Below are 19,618 nucleotides of genomic sequence, written 5' to 3'. Positions count from 1 at the left end.
GTTTCCTCCTATAGCAGGTGGCTAAGGGATAATCCAGGTAAAGCCACTGCAAAGTGGAGATGGAGGGATGGACAGAGGAAGGGGGAGGGCAGATGGGGTGGCCTTTGCATGGATGACTAGGGCTAATTCTGGCCTCCTAATCCCAGCCCCATACACCCTCCCCCTCTTCCTGCTTGCTAACTCCACGGCGACAGTGAGGAGCAATTGACGCCCAGGTAGACATTACTATCACATACACACATAGCACTTAACCCACCCAAGTTTACAGAAGAAAAAGAAGAAGAGCAAAAAGACCAGAGGCTCTTGGTACTTTTTCTGGATAGCTAACCTCGGTGACCTGGATAGCTAACACACCTGTGTGAGCTTCACTGGAGAATGTAGCTGCAGCCCTCCAGCCAAGCCACAGGAAACACGCCACCATGGGAGAAGCTCAGAAGGTAAGTGACCTAATCTGGAGGAACAGGACTTATAAAGCCAAATGTGAACTTTCTGGATTTGTTTGATAAAAATAAGTTGGTTATGACTCAAAAAGTGTTTGCCAATATGGGTTTTACACTATGTATGTTTAAGAAACAACTCCCTGCTATATAGGTTGGATTATCTAAATAGCCTTGTTGTGATATGTAGATATAATGATTCTACATCTAAATAGAACCTCTAATGCCCTTTGATGTACAGTTAATCACATACACTGTAGTACCTATCACCTTGAATCAAATCTTTAAAGCTACAGTGCCTCTTTTGTCAGCAATGTGGCAGTCTGCGGTTGTGCAACCTTGCTTCAGACTAATCACATTAAACAGTGCACCATTATATGAATGGATCTCTAATCAACACCAGTGCTTTTCTAAATGAAGCAACAGATTAATTCTTATAGAATGGGGGTGGGTACTATACAGTAAGGAGGGCTGGAGATTGGTGGAGCATGAAGGGCACACGTGTGCTCAGTGGCGTTGTATATAAGGGGAGCTTTGACTTCAAATCAGAAAGAGGTCAGTGACGTCAGTTTTGAAGTGTAAAGTGTGTCTAAAAACAGTGTTTGTCTTTTTATTTACTTCTGGATATTATCTAGGATGTTCCAGAGTGTATCTAAGAAACATTCCCTGAGGAAAGGACCGAAAACATTTATCATAGTAATATTCTGCTTTTCAGTAACATTATGTCAAAAATAGCTGAGCCCCTGAGCTGTATGGTTTGGTATTCCAAACCAAAACATTGTACAATTCAAATGGCAGATCACATTAAACAGAAAAGAAAAGAAGTATATTCTACATAAACTAATGGATGCTGTGCAGTAAGTTTATGGTCTGCCCTAACCCCCCCACCCATCCCACCCTACATGCAGGGCTTACTCTCTGTCATTGAGAAACTGAAGGGATCCACAGAGCAGGAGGTCAGGATAGTGCTTTTGGGGTTGGACAACGCCGGCAAAACCACCCTGCTGAAGAGCCTCGCCTCTGAGGACGTAAACACCATCACACCAACACAGGTGAGGCGAAGTTATATGTTATAACTCAAACACTCACACGCATCATGACCTGAAGGAGAGTTACTGTACACCACAGCGCTGACTGACGTGCCCGCAAATGATGTTTTTGGGTCCTTCGTTTTAATTAATTCATCTCACCATGAACAGCTGATGCACTTCATTACATCATTTCCTGCTCATTGTTTCAGACACTAAATCAATATTTTGTTAAACAACAAAATACCACTATGTAAAGGCCGATGCAGTTTGTCTGGTGGGTTTTTTCAAAAGATTATTTTTCATGGTACTGTAACCTAGCACTATAAGTGGCAGGGGGGATTGTATCTAATCTTGTGAGACCAGCTGGACCAGTGCATGCTCTCGCTGATATTAATGGGATTCAGATGACCTTTGCTTTTCTGAAACGCTGTGAAATGAAATGATTGGTCTTAAAGTACACATGCTTTAACCACTAATCAGTAAAATAATGGTTTGCGGATGTCAGATCATCCTGTTATACCATATGTTAAATAACCTTTCAGCAGGAGATTTCCTGCTCTCAACATATTTTCTGAGAAAATCCTAACAGTGTTTTATCACCCTCTTTTGATGTGATTATCTAACCTCTAATATGATTGTCTAACACCCTCACATTACTCTCTCAAGACAAGACATAGAGCAGATGTACTGCCAGGTCCTGGACAAGTGTGACGGCTCATCAGACAGCAGGCAGAGAGGATGCAGTCCAGTATGCCATAGCAATAATCACCACAAAGCTAAATCAGACCTGACACATAAACACATACACTGCACTTGATCCTTCCAGTCTTATCCTCAGATTTGCTCCTCAACTGGCCCTCAGGATAAAGTTGTTATACAACCTCGCCGACTGAAACAGAAAGGAGCTGTGTTATGAAAAACGGCTTCGGATTAACACAGCGACCATTTCCTTATAAACACCTAGCTGAACTCCTGCTGATACATAACAAGGTTACAATACAGAGTAACCAAACAGTGATTAATTTAACACACACACCTGTGCTCTAGTACATTGTTGCTTAATGAATTGCTTCATAACCATTTGCAAGGCTTTCCAGGTGCTGCGCTCTGGAACTGTGTTAAATTGAAGGCAGTGATGTGCAGTACAGTGACTCCGGCTTTGTGTTTCTCTTCAGGGCTTCAACATAAAGAGTGTTGCCTCTCATGGCATGAAACTTAATGTTTGGGACATTGGAGGACAGAGGAAGATAAGGCCCTTCTGGAAAAAGTACCTGGAAAACACAGACTTGTTGGTGAGTGACTTTAATTGTGTTTCAGTACAAAATAAATTTCCCCCTGCGAGACATTTGTTTTATTCTCTATGTGCTCATCTTTATGTTTTTGAAAATGCACTACAAAAAGCATTAGGTGCATTAAAAATCCATGAGATTGAAGTTTAATAGGATATATAAAGTGTCACAGCACAAACAGTTGATACCGATGTTTATACTCAGGACAGGACTATACATTAGGCACTGTAATTGTATCTTGATGAACGAACTTGTTAGTAAAACTCTAATTTTTGAAAGGTTGACAAGTGTATCATGTATTCTCAATTAACTGACTTTTGCCTGCTGTACAACAGCAGCTGTATACCAAAAGGAGTCACTGACACCTTCAGGTTTTTACATGCAAACAGCAAAATATTGAGGCCAAAAAGAAACTGTCTGTCTGTGAATTTTCTGTGTTCACATTTCATTTTAATTTATTCTTACATATTTGTTCTTTCAGATTTATGTTATTGACAGTGCAGACAAGAAGCGGTTTGAGGAGACAGGACTGGTGAGCTTGATGCACAGTTGTCATTTCTGAATGCAAATACACTCAAGAACAAGAACGACAGCAAAAGAACCTAAAATTAACATGTCAATCAAAAACTGTATGTGTGCAGGAGCTGTCCGAGTTGATCGACGAGGAGAATCTGAAGGGCGTTCCGGTGCTCATCTTTGCCAATAAGCAGGATCTGGCCACAGCGTCACCGGCCAGTGAGATCGCTGAGGGACTCAACCTGCATACGTACCGGGACCGTGAGTGGCAGATTCAGGCCTGCTCAGCTGTGTCTGGGGAGGGAGTTCAGGTCAGACCTAGTCCCAGCTTTGATTTATTGATTTCTCCTCAGATAGAACCTAATTAACCATGTAAAAGTGCTCCCAGCCTTCCTGCTGTACAATGTTGTACTGAAATCAGTCTGAACTGACTTTATTTATATTAACTACCTCTTTGAGTTTGATGGCTATTTTACTGTGGAAGTGATTCAGTTTTATTCTCATTTCCCCGACAGGATGGCATGAACTGGATTTGCAACAACATTGTGAATAAGAAGAAGTGAACCAGCGTCCCAAACAACACTGAGTCAAACAGAGAACCAACATCAATTTCACTTCATCTAATATCAGTACACCTCACATATGACAGGCCCTGCTTCCCCGCACAGATTTCAGTGATAATTCTGTTTTTACAATTTGTGTAATTTTTATGAATATTTTGCAAATGTAGCTAATTTAAAGACATATTTTAGCTACAATAAGTAAATTGGACACTTATTCATAATTGTTCAGTCCTAAAAATGTATGTTTTTGTTCCCCTTATCCCAAGAATCTTTGTCAGGTGAATTTCTGTGCATTCTGGAGAAAAACAAGCTGAGTGCGTAGCCGTGTAGAACTGTTGGGGTTTGTCAGTTCCATAGCTCAGTGTGAGTGTAAAGGATGTGTTTTGAGATTTTTGACAATAAAATAATTAGCCATTTCAGCTATTTTCTTTTCAAATCCAATGTAGCCATCAGGAATCTCCAAAAATGCATGCATACAGGCACAAACAATTTATTAATGGTCAAATAATATTTTCAAATCAGTGACCGACAGAAAACAATGTGACTGTAAAATATCAACGCTTCCATGAGGGACAAGAGAAAAAAAAATAACAAGCCAATCCACTCCTCTGCTGTCAACTTGCTTTATTTCCACATGGTGACACGCACTTAAGTCGTACAGTGAAAGAGAGACTAATTGAAAAGCAAGAGTGAGAGAGAAGAGTTTACAATTATACACCCGCATGGCAGAGCAAGATATCAAATCTTCAAGGCACAGCAGAACAAACAGTGCAGGAAACTACATGCAGAGACGCTGACTAATTTGCAGCAGGGAGATTTTTTCTCTAAATGTTTGTTTTATATGTTAATTCTGGGACTATTACGTAGCATGCAGTCTCTTGCAGCAATGTGTTTGTCTGTTAGAGCTTGTCAGCTTGCCCTTTTCACAGAGGTAGTTGGCCATATGACACATATAATGTCCAGCTGTGAACACTTTGTGTTCTCCCAGCAGAAGTACTAATAGTCTACTTTGCATGAGCAACTTTGAGGTAAAATCCTTCTTCGCCTTCTGTTCGGAGATGTACAAAAACAGGTTGTTCAGATCATTGATTTCAGAAGACTTCCTCAGTCTTAACCCACATGTGGTTCATCTTTACTGGAACCACAGTGGTCAGAAGGCCCACACAGGCTGATGGTCTTTCTTCACACATTTGTCCTTTAGACTAACCTTGGTGTAGGCTAAGTCCTCCATTCAACCATTTTGGCTCTACTCAGCTGCAGTTGGATTTAATGGATCTTTTGTGTCTATTGTCTGTAGCTGTAATTAACCATCTGAAAGCACTCTAAAATCACATCATTTGGCAGGCTTTGTTCTGTGTCCTACTCTACATGAAATTATGCTAATGAATATTTTTTTGCTTTTGTCTGGTATTTATGAGTGGTTTTAGGAAAAATACAGCTCTCTGGTTTACTTGCTCTAAGTGTTAACAAAATTAGTTATCTCCATGGCAACTAAAATTTGGTCCAAGTCCTAAAACATTTTTTAGGCATCGGCTCCTGTTGAGGAAGCACAGCAGGGGGTGTGGGACCAATTACAACTTGTACTAAAGGATCATTATGGCTGTTTGAAAGAGACCAGACGGCACAAGGGCTGGACTGGTGGCAAGATGAGTTTGCTTTTTGCGGTGTGTTGTTCAGTGCTGCTTCTTTTACCAACAGGGGGCAGTATTAGAGAGCCTAATTAATCTCAGGGCTGAACTGGTGGCTTTGCTCTTTGCAAATAAGTGATTTGACACACTCTAATTTAATTAATTGCTGTTCCCAAGCTTTTGATATTGAAGGTTTGATTCTGCAGTTTTCAGAAGAATACCAGTAAATGATGATGAAATTATTTTATAAGCTACAGGTGATTTTGGGTGTACATATTGAAGCTTTAGCAAACTAATTTCACTGTTAATATCTCTTTAAATCTCCATTTGTAGACTTCAAAACACACAAACACACAGTAATCTTAGGGTGATATGATGTCACTTCCATGCTAGTGGCCCCTCAGCAGGTGTTGCCATAGCAACCCTCCCTGTTATTTGTGGTCCACCAGCCACCTCTCTTCTTCAGTCCAACGCTCCCTCTTTTGTCCTCCATTTCTTTCATTTTCCCAAGCTGTGCTCATCAAAAGAAAGCCTGAGTCTTGCTCAGGGAGACTGGACACAGTACACTTCAGGTAAGAACAAAACACATGTCTGTGTTGGGTTGTTTTTTGAGGAATATAATTAACCTGCTGCTATCGATAATTGATGATAAATTAATAATGTTATTTTTGTAACATGGCTTATTATTACACAGAGATGTGTTAAGAAGTATTTTTATTTGTATGCTATTGTTCTTATCTGTTTTTGGCAGGTTGATTTATCAATACACATTAACACCTTAAACTCCACTTTAAATTAAATTACATAAAAAATTAAATGAATGTGAGTGTTTGTCTGTGCATGTGGTGAACCAAACTAAAACATGTATTTCTCCATAAAGCTATAACAAAGTGTCTCCAAGCCACTGGGGGCTCACATCCTCCCATCATGCCACAAGTCACCCTCCTGGCCTCCATAAAGCCTCAGTCACCCACAGTGACTCCTCCACCAAGTTACAACACTACCTCAATGACCTCCAGCCTCCTGGCCACCACCACACTGCTCCCATGGGAGGAGGTGCACATGCAAGTGCACACTATCCTGATTGTCGTAATTTTTTGTGTTGTCTGCCTTCTGCTCCTGCTCGCTTTCTTCTACGCCTTCTGTTTCCACTGCTCCATCAGTTCATTGCCCAAAGACTCGCAAACGGCCAACAGATGCAGCCTTGACCGTGAGGATGCCACCTACAAGTGCAGCTCCTCTGATAACCAGTCAGTGGGGAACGTTGTCTGACTGGAACACTGGACTATGATTACATATATTTGACGGTCTATTCATGTATTTCTGTTAGGATTACACGGTATGTATGTATGTGTAGCACTATAAAGTAAATTGTAATTACAAGAAACCAAAGCATAAAATTTGAGATATTGGTTCAACATTGATATTGATTTGTGCCTGTTTTATTTTTTATTTTTTATTTTTTATTTTCTTGATTGATTGATATGAGGAGGATTTTTGAACCTTAGACAATATGGTTACAACAGATTTTGAAGCTAAAATACAAGGGTATAAAGGGTTTGTGTATTAGGTTTACTGAGTAAGATGCAAGATAAGAGAGATACAAACGTATATGTGTCACATGAGCAACACATAGACGCAATACAAAATATCCACAACCATGGAGTAATGTGTTCTATAAAAAGCGTAAAAAATATGCAAATGTAAATATGAGTCTGAACACCAGTGCCTTTGAGTGACAAGACAAACAAAAACAAAGGAATCCACATGCGGCTCAGCAGTCATCTCGTTTTATTTTCCCTGAGCTGACAAGCATTTACGTTGTGCAGTGGCTGTGTGTATTCGACGAGACTGATATAGAACAATGAATTCAGACATGCAAGATGAAGGGGAGAAGGGGGAGAGTGATTTTGTCACGGACTGAAACAAGATGTCAAATCTACAAGATGTAGCATAACAAACAGTGTCGGAAATTACTGAGCTCATGTCCAGCTGAACCACGTGGCAGTGGTACTAACACATGTTACACAGTGGGTATGCAGCAAAGTTTTAGTGGCAATTACTTTGAGGTGACTTATGTGAGGTAATAATTGGAGAAGTGTCTCATGTCAGGTGCGAAATTGACAGCGATTGGCTGCAATTGATTTCTGTCATTTCCTGTCAGAGCTAAATAAGCACTGATGATTTCACAGTGCAAAAACACCATGTAAGACCACTAGAAATTTCAAGCATTACAGACTAGTTAATGTACAAACAGCACATCCTTAGAGATAATCATGGCATTACCACAAGAACTCTACCAAAAAAGGCAAAAATAAGAACAAAAACCGCATTCCTATCTGACATTTGGCCTAACATTCATTGCTTTGAGTGAGTTGTGCTTTAGAAACAGTAATAAAAATGAATTACTGGCTATAGCGTCATTCGTTCATGACACGGAGCACATGGCACTCTTGGAGCAGCGGGAGTCACAGGAGCTGTCACTGGACTCCATGATGGAGTCTCTGCCGTCAGACTCGGGGGAGTCCAGTTCCAGGTGAGAGTGATGGAGGCCGTCCTGCAAAGCATCCTTATAGTGGGACTGGGGAAGGAACAGCTCATTTTATCACACCAACAACAAAACAGTAAGTGCTAAGGGCTAATAAGAAGGGGAATGACAGTGACGGTTATAGATGAAAAGAAAAATTATTAAAAGTCGTAGCGGAGTCAGAGTCATCAAAAGTCTAGAAGTCTTAGCACCAGATATTCCCTCTCACCTTATGAACCGACATCTCCTCCACCCGGCACTCCTCCATCGACTCCTCAAGAGAATGGCCTGAAATCTCCATCTTGATACGATGAGAGCGAATAGACTTGACATCATCTTCGTCCTCCCCTGCCACCAATGGGAAAACCTGGGGGCAAAGTCAGAAGGAGACTCGAGGAATCAGAGATGATGATGGCGGCATTAAAACAAGTGAGAGTGTATACCATTCAATCATGTCTTAGTTGAATTTTTACCAGTCCCTCTTCATCCCTTGTGGCCTCAGGGCCTGCGATGGTGGCCTTGCTGATGGCCTTGCTGATGGTCTGGGTCTCAAACTGAGGACACGCTGCCTGAGCATTCCCGTCTTTGTCCCTCTTTCCTTTCAGCCAGTATGTCTCGATTTCAACATTCCCCTGTAAATGGAGAAGGAAAATGTCAAAAAGAGGTTTAGGTTTGGACATGAGGTTGTCTAACATACTCTATGCACAAACATTCAGAGACATACGGTCATAGCAACAATTTCTGTTACGGAGGCAAGTAAAATGACAGGTTGCAGATTTTCAGTAGTCAACATTCCCTGATGAAAAGTGAGTCTTGCTTTCTTGAGATTGGCACCTGTAATCAGCTGCCTCGGAAACCTTTGGGAGTCACTTTGCTGCCATTATCACTGAATGTACAGCCTCAAAGTCACACCCTGTGATAAAACAGATTGGCAAATCAACAAGTACTGCAACTGCCAGCTCTGAATACCAAGTGTGCCGACTCCCCAGAGCCCAGACATTGTGAGTTATTATTTATATAGATTCAGAAATGATGTGCCTGTTGTCTGATTGCCGATACACAAATCTTCCATTAACATATATTACAGCCTCCGTTTCAGGCAGGTTGTGTATGTTGTGCAAATAACATGAATTGACTTTTAAGTGGAGATGAGCTCATACAGACAGCTCTACAGCTCTAATATGTTCTACAGCAAATCGTATTAATTACATGTTGTCGTAGTGGCTGAATGAACGCAATTACTGTGATGAGTGTTGCCGTGGAACAGTTTTGACCCCTAACCTTGATGGTAATGGTGCCCCTCCTTTCAAAGATAAAGTGACTTCCTTTCAGGTGCTCGTAGGTGGCGCTGCTCAGCTGAATGTGCATTTCCTGAACAACAAAACAACAACAATAACAAAATCACATAAAACTGTCACTTTAGTCATTATATATACCGACTTAGTTTCTCTCTCACTTCAGTTGAGATCTCTCTTTCACTCATTCATTTTCACCTACCTTTCCATTGCTCTCCATGGCAGATGCTGTGTGGACAGTGTCACCGTGCAGACCATAACGTGGCATCTTGTGTCCAACCACACCTGCCACAACCATCCCTGAGTGGATCCCTGCAACCAGAACAGCAGGTTAGTTTACTTGGTCAAACGTAAACGCACAAAAGTCCACACACATTCTACCCACCAACGCGAATCTGTATGTTGTTGCCATTAGAGGGGTCTTTCAGGTGATCTATGGAGCGCACCATGTCCAGGGCCATGTCACAGATGTTATGAGCGTGATACTTTGTCTTTTCTGGAGCCCCGGCTACGACCATATAAGCATCTCCAATAGTCTCAACCTGGAAAAAAAAGACAGGAAGAGCAGCTGTTAGACAGCAGCACTTATGCATAAAGTACATTAAACTGAGGGGAAAACACACACGAACCTTGAAGACACGGTGCTTCTCACTGAGTGTGTCAAACAGCGTGTACATGGTGTTGAGCATGGAGACCACCTGCATTGGAGTGATGTGGCTGCAAATGCGAGTAAATCCAACCACATCACTGAAAAGAATGGTCACATCTGGGAACACCTGGGAGAGAAGAGATAAGAGTTGATGAGTGGGCAGGTTCATGTACTGCATACACACACAGAGGTGATGGAGGCAGGCATTTATGTGCAGTTTTTTGTGCCTACGCTGTTATTCACCACCACAGCCACTCTCACTCAACCTGAATTTCACTATGGCAAAAGGTCTCCAATAGTATGACTACACAAATAGTAAAAATTCTGTGGATTTATATGGATGTGAAAGTGTGTGTGTTTAGGTACATAGTCACTATCTCCATTGGACAGTAAACAACTTAGATTGTACCCTGTGATAGATGCAAGATTAAATCTTTAATCAGACAAGTTTTTAAAAGTGCTTTGGAACATGAATGTGAGTTAAAGACAGATAGATGAGAAGACTACTGTGTCTGTATATGTCTCTCATGTCGGTGCAATAGATATGAAACAATAACCAGCAGCCAGTCAGCTTAGCTTAGCATAAAAATTGGAACCAAGGGGCAACAGCTAGCTTTACAAAACCTCTAAAGCTCACCCATTCCCATATGATAGCTTGTTTGGAACTGGTAAAATTTAGATGTGCTTGTAGATGGATTTTGTTGCCTTTATACAGAGCCAGGCTGGGCTGTTGTGGTTTCATATTAACATACAATCATGAGAGTGGTATCAACCTGCTCATCTAACTCTCTGCAAGAAAGTGATTGAGCACATTTCCCACAATGTTCAACTATTGTTTTAAAGCAAATCTTAAAAGACTGAAACTGTTGCTGTGGCACATATACGGCACGATCTACAATCCTGACCTCACAAGTGTTAACAGCCGGCTCTCCTTTGCGCAGCCTTTTAGCCACTGGCTTGGGTATCATCCTGTACAGAAGGTCATCCGTCTTCTTCATCTCATAGTCCAGCATCTTCATACTCTCCTCCAGCTTACTGGACTTCTTTTGCTCCTGCACTCACAATGGGAAATAAGACAGAATAACACTGTAAAATTTCATCTATTTCTTTCATCTCAGTTCTGTGGGCAGTAGTTGATCTAGACTGAAAGAAGGGCTTCAGAGCAACTTTGCATAATGAGCTGGTCACATATAAAATTCAGCTAACTTCAGAGCAGAGTGAACCTGTATGAGAGCTCTCTTCAGCTCCTCTGACTGCTGCGTGCCGGCCAGCACCAAGTCTCTGCTGGAGTCGTGCATGCTCAGGTCATTGATGTACAGGCCGGTCTTAAACATAGCACTCAGACTCTCCATCCTAGACACACACATTAATACAGACAATTAAACAAAAAAGTTAATGACAAATGACAACAATAATATCCATAATATGTACTAAAACAATTAAAGAATCTATTTAGAAATAACAAGCAGTATCTATAAAAAAAAAAAAAAAAATGAAAGGCAGTCATTCTGAAATGTTTTATTTTTAGTTTCCTACAGTATAAATAATGTCAGTAGTGTGATACGGAATTTAACATTTCAGTAGTTTTGTCAATACAGGCATAAGATCATTTACTTGCAAAACAAAATGTTTTAGAAGAGGAGGGAGATGTTTTGGTAATGTACTCTGTGGAAAACACTCTCAGTTGCAAATGGGTTCCCATTAGGCTCACAAGAGCTGCACTGTCTGATTACAAGCTAATTAGCAGCTCATTTCATGCATGGTAAGTGCTGTTAGAATGGGCCCCTGATTTGATTCACTGCCCAGGCTTTTATTTCCAGCCTCGTAATTCAGTTTAGCTCTTGCTGCTTTTTAGAATGTTTTACTTTTCAACTGCAGCATTTTAATAAAGATCTGTGTCTATGGGTGTGTGGGTGTGTGTGTGTGTATGTTATGTGTGTCTTACACAGGGGTTCCCAGGAAGATGATGGACTCCCACTCTGGCATGTATCTCATTTGTCCTTTTAGTTTTAGGCAGCGGCTCCCATCGCCCCAGCTCTCCATTGCATTAGCGCTGTTACCGTCTAAAAGAGGAGCACGATAAAATGCCAGCAAAACAAATATTTAGAGAGGTGTTTTAGGTTAAATTTCAGCAGCAGATAAAAACTGCACTGTGTTAAAAAATAGCATCCTAATGGATTTAGAAGTTGCGCATTTTTAAAGGATAAAGCTTGACATTTCAGGAAATCAGCATTCTTGCAGACAGATAAGAAGATTAAAACCACTCTCATATCTGTATGTTCAATATGAAGCTGGAGCCAGCAGCCCATAAGCATATCTTAGCATAAAGAGTGGACACAGCTAACCTGGTTTTGTTCAAAGGTAACGACAATTAATGGCTTCCAGCACATTTTTTTGCTGGACTATTAATTGTACGAGAGCAGTGACTTCCTGAAGTGTCCTCTTGTTGCTACACAATGAAAACAGGACTTCACAAAGTCATTGCTCCAATGCACATAATCCCCAATAAACTGTCTCTTTTTCACTTTGGTTTTTGTAAAATTAAACCAGATATAGCATATTCATTAGTGAGCTTTAGCGGTTCTGTTATGTATGATTTTGTTACCTTTGGACAGAGGCTAGCTATTTCCCATTTTAATGCTAAGCTAGGCTAACCTTCTGCTGGCTCCTGCTTTATATTAAATATATACAGATATGACGTGGTTTGAAATTTCTCAACAACTCTCAGCAAGAAAGCAAATAAACGTATTTCGCGTTATGTCAAACTATTCTTTTAAAGTGAGACTCTTTTCTATTTGAATGTGTCTTTAATAGGTTTTATTTTGTCACTGTCACCCGGACTAGTTCAGTGTCTGTATGCTCAGGTCTTGCTATGTGTCTTTTTAGATAACAGAAAGGCCATGACCTTTGTAATCATCTCCAATGATGGACTGGAAAGCCATGAGCTCCACATCTACGTCAGCGGAGCGATTGGCATTTTCATAGTCAGAATCTATGGAAAAACAGGGTAAACCATCAAAACCATAAACATTTATATTCACACCCTCCACCCATGACAACCAGGGCTGTGCTCAGTTCCACTAAATTCAATCAATTTAAGTTGAATAAAGACATCAAACTATTCCATTTCTGCAGTTGGAAGACTTTAATTCAGCAATGTTTAAATGTTTTAAGGATCAAAGGTTGATTAAATGTTGATGTTCGAGCTCTTGTACAAGAACAGACATCCATTTTACTGCACACCTGCTCTTTTTTAATTTAATAAAACTGAAATTGAGCGTGTCTTTTGCAACTGACTGCAGTGAAATCGATCTGACCACAAGCCAGCGAATCCTCGCCCACCAGACACACACCCCCGTGAGTGTTTACATGGCTCCCACTCTTACTCTGGACTCGGTTGTGAAGGTTCCTCTCTCTCTTCACAGGCTCCTTGGACATGATCTCAAACAGGTTGTTGGGGTGGGAGATGATCTGTGTACAGATTATATCTGATATTTTAAGATTCGTTGTTTACTGCAAAATACTGTAGCTAAAAATTCATCTGAACTGGCTGGAAGCATTAAAACTTTCCTGTCTCAAATGGGGACATGTTAAGTGATGTCTTACCATGTTCCAGGTGAACTCCACTAGGGGGCGAGCCAGCAAGAAGGCATCATTGATCTTCTTCCCATCCAGATCAGGGAAGACTGTAGCCAGGCCTGAGCCAACATTATGCACCACCATGTCCTAAAGAATCAGTGAATTGCAGTGACTGTGCGTTCATTTAATGTTTCATTTCATTTATTAACTGCCCATGGTGAGTTTAAGAACTTAACTCAATGGGATTACCTGTCTGAAGACGATGTTAAAGGGGAAGACTTCAAAGAAGAAGTCTGAGGTAATGGGCAAAATCTCCTGCTCTTCCTCATCCTCCTTCATGATGTAGCGGTAGGCTGAGTTGTCAAAGTTCAGCCTGTACAGACATACAGATCAATATGTTTTCTAACGTTTGAAGTTAAGTGGCGGAAGAAGTATTCAGATCTTTTACTTAAGTGATATATAGCTCATTATTAGATTGATAGTACTGACACAATAATACAGTAGAATTTTACTGCAGAGGTGTAGCTACTAGGTAGTGAGTACGTCAAAATTGTACTCATTACTGTACCTGAGTAAATGTTACTTTCTACCAGTATAAAAAAAAGCTGTGTGTGTGTGTGTTTGTGTACCTCATCGTGACATGGGAGTAGTCTCCAACCATCTGCTCAGACAGCACCTCCACATGGATGTCGGTGTCGTAGAACTGTTTTCCCATCTGCCTCAGCTGACCCATGGCGTAGTGCAGATAGCCTTTGCGCTTACTCCTGCAGGTCACATAGGAAGAAAATTCAATATCAGTCCATCAGAATTTCATCACACAGCTTTCTCTCTGTTCTTGTACTTTTATGTCTGATCCCGACAGTCTTCCCCCTGCAACCCACTCCAACCCTCTGCCTTCCTCCTCCTCGCCTCAGACCTGTAGTGGAGGGTGACTCCAGTGGCAGATTCCTCCTGGCAGAAGAAGGTTGGAGGCTGCACTTTGGGGTAGCTGAAGCGCAGGTACTCGTGGAGATTATCAAGGCCATTGACAAAGTCACGAACATGACGACCCAGCACCTGAAGGCAGAAGCAGAGGGTGACAGGTCATGTCTAAGACAGACATTTTTAAATCCTACTGATTTTAAGAAAACAGTGAGAAAGAGAAAATAACCCCCTATTAATGTCGTTAAAATTACCATGGCTTGCACTTAACCAACCACACAAAACCATTTTAAAAATTGCAGGACTGAGGGTTTTTGGAGCTTGACCGATAAAAGTGACCTTTGGTACGCCCCACAACTTAATGAAAGTACAATACTAAATTGAAAAATGTGTCATATTTTGCTCCTACTTTGCCTGAAAAAGAATTTTATAATAGTGCATAGTGCAAGCAGAGTGCATTATAGTACTTTTTCAAAAGGTCCTGCAGAATTATCAATCCAAACAGATTAGGGTTGATATTAATGGCTGGACAGAAACTAAAACCATCATTATAATGATGACATTTATGTGACATGCTACATTTCTACTGACTGATTTGCACGAGTTGCATATTCTTTCTTTAATTGTCTAAGGACTACATAAAGAGGTGTTCACAAACACTTACAATAATCTTTTAAAACTGGATTAAAAGATTTTGTTTTAAAATTTCAACATAAAAATAAGACACAAAAAGATATATGAGAAAAGCAAAAAATTCAAAACCATAACCTAGCATGAGCACAATAGTAGTCTCAAGGATACGCAGTTCACTGGGTGATTAGTCATTTTCTCACACGTCTACTAAAAGACAACAGAGTTTTGACAGTTTTGAGTCTTTTTTCACCTTGAGGATTCTGTCATATCCGTACTTCCCAACAAAGCCCAGGAAGTAGACACCCCAGGAGTTCATCAGCTCATTGTAGGGTGTGCCTGTCACTCCACTGGCTGCCTTTGCAATACGGGGAATCACACTCTCACTATATACCTGCAGACACACATTTACCATCAGCGAGAAAAACATACGTTATGACATCAGGACTATAAAGCTTCAGACAAAAGCAGACAAAGTGACAGAAATTGCAGACTTGGATGCACACAGCAAATAAACACTATTCAATGCATGCATACAGAATTATTCATTTCAGAAACACTGACACTGTACCTGGTGGGTGACAAAAGAGTGTAACCTGACATCTGCTCTCTCTCTGACCAGCTTCCACACATCATCTCCGTAAGACTCCTTGATGAAGTCATGAAGACTCTCACACAACAGCCCGTACATTATGTCTCTCTGGGTTGAAGCTCAAACTGAGCACTGTCAAGACAGCTCCCCAACTGATTGACTTCCAACAGTCCTCCCAAAGGCACCTGCGAGCGAATAAGGAAAGTTCAGAATGATGACTTTTTAAGTGCTGCAACCTGAATTTTAATGCATTTGGCTTTCAGCAGGAAGCTATCACAAGTCATATACTGAATATTGCTGCTTTTGTTTTCTCTTGCTCTCTACACTACCTGTGGACTTTTGACCTTCCTCAGACTAGCCAGCCAAATAAGGTTTCATCTGAAAGCCAACAGGACTAACGATTTTAAAGGTCCCCTAATTACACAAGCCCTTGAGTCTAGATGGGCCTTTATTGTTCTTGTGTCAGCTGTCAGCACCTGGTGGCTGTGCACCTCTCTCTATGTGACATGAACACACTGCGGAGGCCACCTCTCAAACACAGATGACACCAGTCACAAGTTTTTGTCCTGTTTCCATTATCTTGTTATTGTCCTTTTTAAATAGCTGAATTCCCAGTAGACATGTCTCATAATAGCTCCATTTGTAATGAATTGCAATAAGCAACAGGTTTTAATGAACTGGAAGTGACAGATTGATTCTAATCACTGGCTCTGTGTGATACAGAGCCACACAAAAGCTGAAACTGCATTTGTTAACAGGAGGCTACTAACCTATTGGTTTCTCTTTATAAAGCAAAATAGTTGTTTCTACTGAACAAACACTCTTAAATAAACCCTTAATGCTCAGCAACTATTCAACTTCAATTGTGTGTCTACAGATGATTTTCTGTGACTCAGGATGACTCCACATTTTCTTTCAGAGGCCTGTAGGGTTCCCACTGGGGGATAGTGGCATTGTGGAGCAGGGCAGTGCAAAATCGATATCCAATCTCAACCGGGATAAGGAAAAGGTTTTTTCCCTCCAGGCTCCTGTTGAGCTCAATGAATTAATTTGTGGGGTAAAAAAGGCTGCTCGATAAAGACTTGACTTTAACTAACTTGAGTTCAAAAATGGCAACTAGATATAAAGATAAAGGCCATCACTTCTAGTGTAACAGAACATGCAAATGTATGTAAAATTCACAACTGGAGTTTCTCAGCTGTTGGTAAGCCATAATAGATTAAAACACACTGTAAAAACACTGTATTGTTATTTATTACAACACAAAGCTGAGCATCTGAGAGGTATGAAGAATGCCCATAAATCACAGCAGTGTGAAAGAAAAAGACGTCACAGCATCAAAAATGGAAGAGCAAACTGCAACAGAGTTTAACCTTTAACCCCCAACTGGAGAACTGAATCGCAACATCTGATCGAGGCGACCCCATCATTTTTACAGCTGCTCCCATAAAACTGTCTGTATATGGGAAGCACATGGCGAGTGTGTTTGTAAGGAACTAAGTGTATATGGCAGAGTAGTCACAAAGGGCTTTGCAGAGGGGAGAAAAGAAAGAGAGAAAATAGAAATTGTGTTTGTGTGTGTCTATGTTTGCAGTGGAGAGGTTGCTTGGCCTCTCTGAGAGCTCAGTGTCACTGTCTGGACAGCAGCTGTTAGCATGTGCACACGCACATAGAGAGGAGGGAGGGGGGGATCAGATTTTTATTATCAAAGAGACTCGAGGTCAGGATGTAAATCTTTATACTTGCCCCATACCCTCAATCGCCCCTTTGTACCCCCTCCTAAACACTCCCTCCATCCATCCGCACTCTCTTATCCCTCTGCTAAAATAACCCAGTGAGGTAAGCCCCAGAGGCATCCTGGGATGAGGTTTATACAGACTGTTCCTTCTCTGCTGAGGAGTGTCAGAGTGGAGTGTGGAAGCATCCCAGCTCCAGTGCGGGAGAAACCACCCGACCAACCAGACCACCTCTAACAACCGACATACAGACAGGCAGGAGACACAGGTAAGGGCTGAAAGGGGGGAGAGAGTAGGCATTTACTATCAGAATAAGCTGTGACAGAAGGCATTGCTTATGAACTGAAACAGGGAACTGATAAAATCAAAAAAGCTTTTTATGACGCTGGAGAGACAGCTTTAAAATGTCAAGATGCACTGTGGTTTTGCTACAATTATGATGACAACATTATGATTTCTTTTTAATTAATGCAAAAAAGACAGTTCACATAAGTAAGTAAGAAAGGTAGTTTAGTTGTAGAAACTTAAGCAAAATATCCGTAAGTATTGCCTGGACCCATTTAGGAGAAACACGTAACTGGAGTAAATTAATCATAACAAAATGGAGGCACCCTTAATATAGCCTATAACTTATTATTTAGGACAGGAAACCTATAGAAATTTGTTTTTCTTGCTTTTCTCACTTACTATAAGAAGAGATTTCCAGTTGTAAATAATATATGAAAATAGTATCATAAAGTATCATAAAACAAACTTCTAAACACCCTAATAATTTACATTGAAACAGGTGTGTCCATCAGAGGAAGATTATGATGATGATGCAGTCAGGCATGGATGACGTGACTAGGCAGAGGATGCTGCAGGCTAAGGCTCTGTCTAAAGAGGCCAGGGGAGGTAAGTTTGGATGCACTGATTTGATTTTTCTTTCCAGTTGATGAACATTTTTTGAATCAGAACTGACGTACGCATACATGAAATGTGGAAGTAAACTAATACACTAATTAGTCTGCGTACTGGTTTACATATTGCGTCAATAACTTGGTAGGTATTTACACCCCATATTCAAACTCTCCTAGTATGTGATCACAGGCAGGGCTGTCAGATGTAATTGAGCCAGACATCAAAGTGTGTCCACTGCCTGGAGACACGTACGACGCAGTGCACCCAAATCCCAGGGGTGCTGGCGTGTTGTTGAATTTATCCGAACATTCCAACGGGGACCATCCCAGTTGTCTGTTTTCCAGCGCTGTCCGCCAGCTCTGAAACCAAGTCCCCTGAACTCAGCAAAATGTGACTCTGAACAACTGAATTTTACAGACGCCGATCAAAGGCAGCTCCTCAAGGGTGGCACATGCCCAGACTTCTCCTAACACTTTTCATGTGTGAGAAAGAGGGCCATACACACTTATATGAGTCTTTCATCCAAAGATCCTATTTATATGCTCAGTTACCCATGGACCCCTGGCCCACAACACACATTACGCACCCCTTGACATCATCTCAAGGCTATTTCAGACCCTCTGCTGTGCCATGATATAACATGAGAAGAGACCTTGAGCAAAAGCTGTGTAGATACCAACTTAGTAATGCTGCGCACAGTTTGGCTTTTTTATTTCTGTGCCCCTCAGCTGTTTAAACTTGACAGAAACAAGAAGATCAGAGGAGACATTAAGATTTGCCAAAGGTCCTTATTAGTCTGTTTCTGTCTTCCAAATGACTGGAAGTTACTGTTATCACTGGCTTGGCACCAACAACAAAATGTCAGGATGTGTCTATGCCTGATGCCACACAGCATAATAAACTGCAGCAAATAGATTTCTCTACCCCCAAATACTGCCAATTCAAAAATGTGTAAGGATATTAAATGCAATCACTTGTTAAAGAACCTTGTAACATCATATTATGTATTAACACTGCATTATGTAATAAATTGATAACATGTAATACATTTTTATTTCATTATGCATTTTGTAATAATGTGCTGAATTTTGTAATAGACAGCATGAACACAGTATGTTATACATTTCTCTGTTTTTACGATGAAAATGTAAATGTATATGGCACGCTATGTAATAACCAACCAAAATGGATGTCTTCATGTTATATGTTATATGTCATATTTTTAACAATTAACCTTAATTAAACCTACTTCCCAAATATTTAATTAGGCTCCTACGACCTGTGGTGTCCCCCTTGGTGTTGTTGATGGTTTAGTTGACGCTGAT

General features: G+C 40.8%; 3 protein-coding genes across 5 annotated transcripts in view; 2 read left to right on the top strand and 1 right to left on the bottom strand.

Annotated features, from left to right (window-relative positions):
- Window positions 1–419: 419 nt before the first annotated feature.
- On the top strand, window positions 420–3,930 carry arl3l1 (ADP ribosylation factor like GTPase 3, like 1). The gene is made up of 6 exons (XM_035669508.1): window positions 420–437; window positions 1,346–1,489; window positions 2,644–2,760; window positions 3,239–3,289; window positions 3,399–3,584; window positions 3,789–3,930. Exons 1-6 carry the CDS (start codon window positions 420–422, stop codon window positions 3,834–3,836), a joined length of 564 nt encoding a protein of 187 aa, XP_035525401.1. The 3' UTR covers window positions 3,837–3,930.
- A 3,181-nt stretch (window positions 3,931–7,111) lies between these two features.
- LOC118333656 (soluble guanylate cyclase 88E-like) lies at window positions 7,112–16,072 on the bottom strand. 2 transcript variants are annotated; one of them, XM_035669398.1, is made up of 19 exons: window positions 15,987–16,072; window positions 15,637–15,842; window positions 15,319–15,459; window positions 14,431–14,570; window positions 14,144–14,278; window positions 13,764–13,887; window positions 13,542–13,661; window positions 13,322–13,406; window positions 12,841–12,927; window positions 11,881–11,998; window positions 11,159–11,288; window positions 10,841–10,987; window positions 9,916–10,062; window positions 9,672–9,828; window positions 9,489–9,598; window positions 9,273–9,362; window positions 8,465–8,623; window positions 8,221–8,358; window positions 7,112–8,045 (listed from the first exon to the last, which is right to left on the bottom strand). In XM_035669398.1, the coding sequence occupies exons 2-19, from the start codon at window positions 15,754–15,756 to the stop codon at window positions 7,893–7,895; spliced, it is 2,301 nt and encodes a 766-aa protein (XP_035525291.1). In that variant the 5' UTR covers window positions 15,757–15,842; window positions 15,987–16,072; the 3' UTR covers window positions 7,112–7,892. The 2 variants fall into 2 exon arrangements, with proteins under 2 accessions (XP_035525291.1, XP_035525292.1); XM_035669399.1 differs by having other exon boundaries at window positions 7,112–8,021.
- A 1,432-nt stretch (window positions 16,073–17,504) lies between these two features.
- Window positions 17,505–19,618, top strand: part of LOC118333524 (myozenin-2-like) — a 5,684-nt gene continuing 3,570 nt past the window's right edge. For both annotated transcript variants that reach the window (XM_035669211.1, XM_035669210.1), the window contains exons 1-2: window positions 17,505–17,661; window positions 18,181–18,287. In XM_035669211.1, coding sequence (XP_035525104.1) covers window positions 18,203–18,287 — 85 coding nt within the window. In that variant the 5' untranslated portion in view covers window positions 17,505–17,661; window positions 18,181–18,202. The remainder of the gene's footprint in view (window positions 17,662–18,180; window positions 18,288–19,618) is intronic.

This window comes from Morone saxatilis, unplaced genomic scaffold (assembly GCF_004916995.1).
Source record: "Morone saxatilis isolate NCDOM2014 unplaced genomic scaffold, NCSU_SB_2.0 Contig22, whole genome shotgun sequence".
In the NCBI taxonomy this organism is placed as follows: domain Eukaryota; kingdom Metazoa; phylum Chordata; class Actinopteri; family Moronidae; genus Morone; species Morone saxatilis.
The sequence above is the reverse complement of the archived record's forward strand: the minus strand, read 5'-3'. Positions and strand labels throughout refer to the sequence as shown.

Coding starts and splice junctions, on each gene's coding strand:
- arl3l1 (XM_035669508.1), top strand. Junction 1,490..2,643: donor ACACCATCACACCAACACAG/GTGAGGCGAAGT, acceptor GTTTCTCTTCAG/GGCTTCAACATAAAGAGTGT. Junction 3,290..3,398: donor GGTTTGAGGAGACAGGACTG/GTGAGCTTGATG, acceptor GTATGTGTGCAG/GAGCTGTCCGAGTTGATCGA.
- LOC118333656 (XM_035669398.1), bottom strand. CDS start 15,756: ATGTACGGGCTGTTGTGTGAGAGTCTTCATGACTTCATCAAGGAGTCT. Junction 14,279..14,430: donor GGAGTCACCCTCCACTACAG/GTCTGAGGCGAG, acceptor TGTGACCTGCAG/GAGTAAGCGCAAAGGCTATC. Junction 10,063..10,840: donor CGGCTGTTAACACTTGTGAG/GTCAGGATTGTA, acceptor CTTCTCTCCCAG/GTGTTCCCAGATGTGACCAT.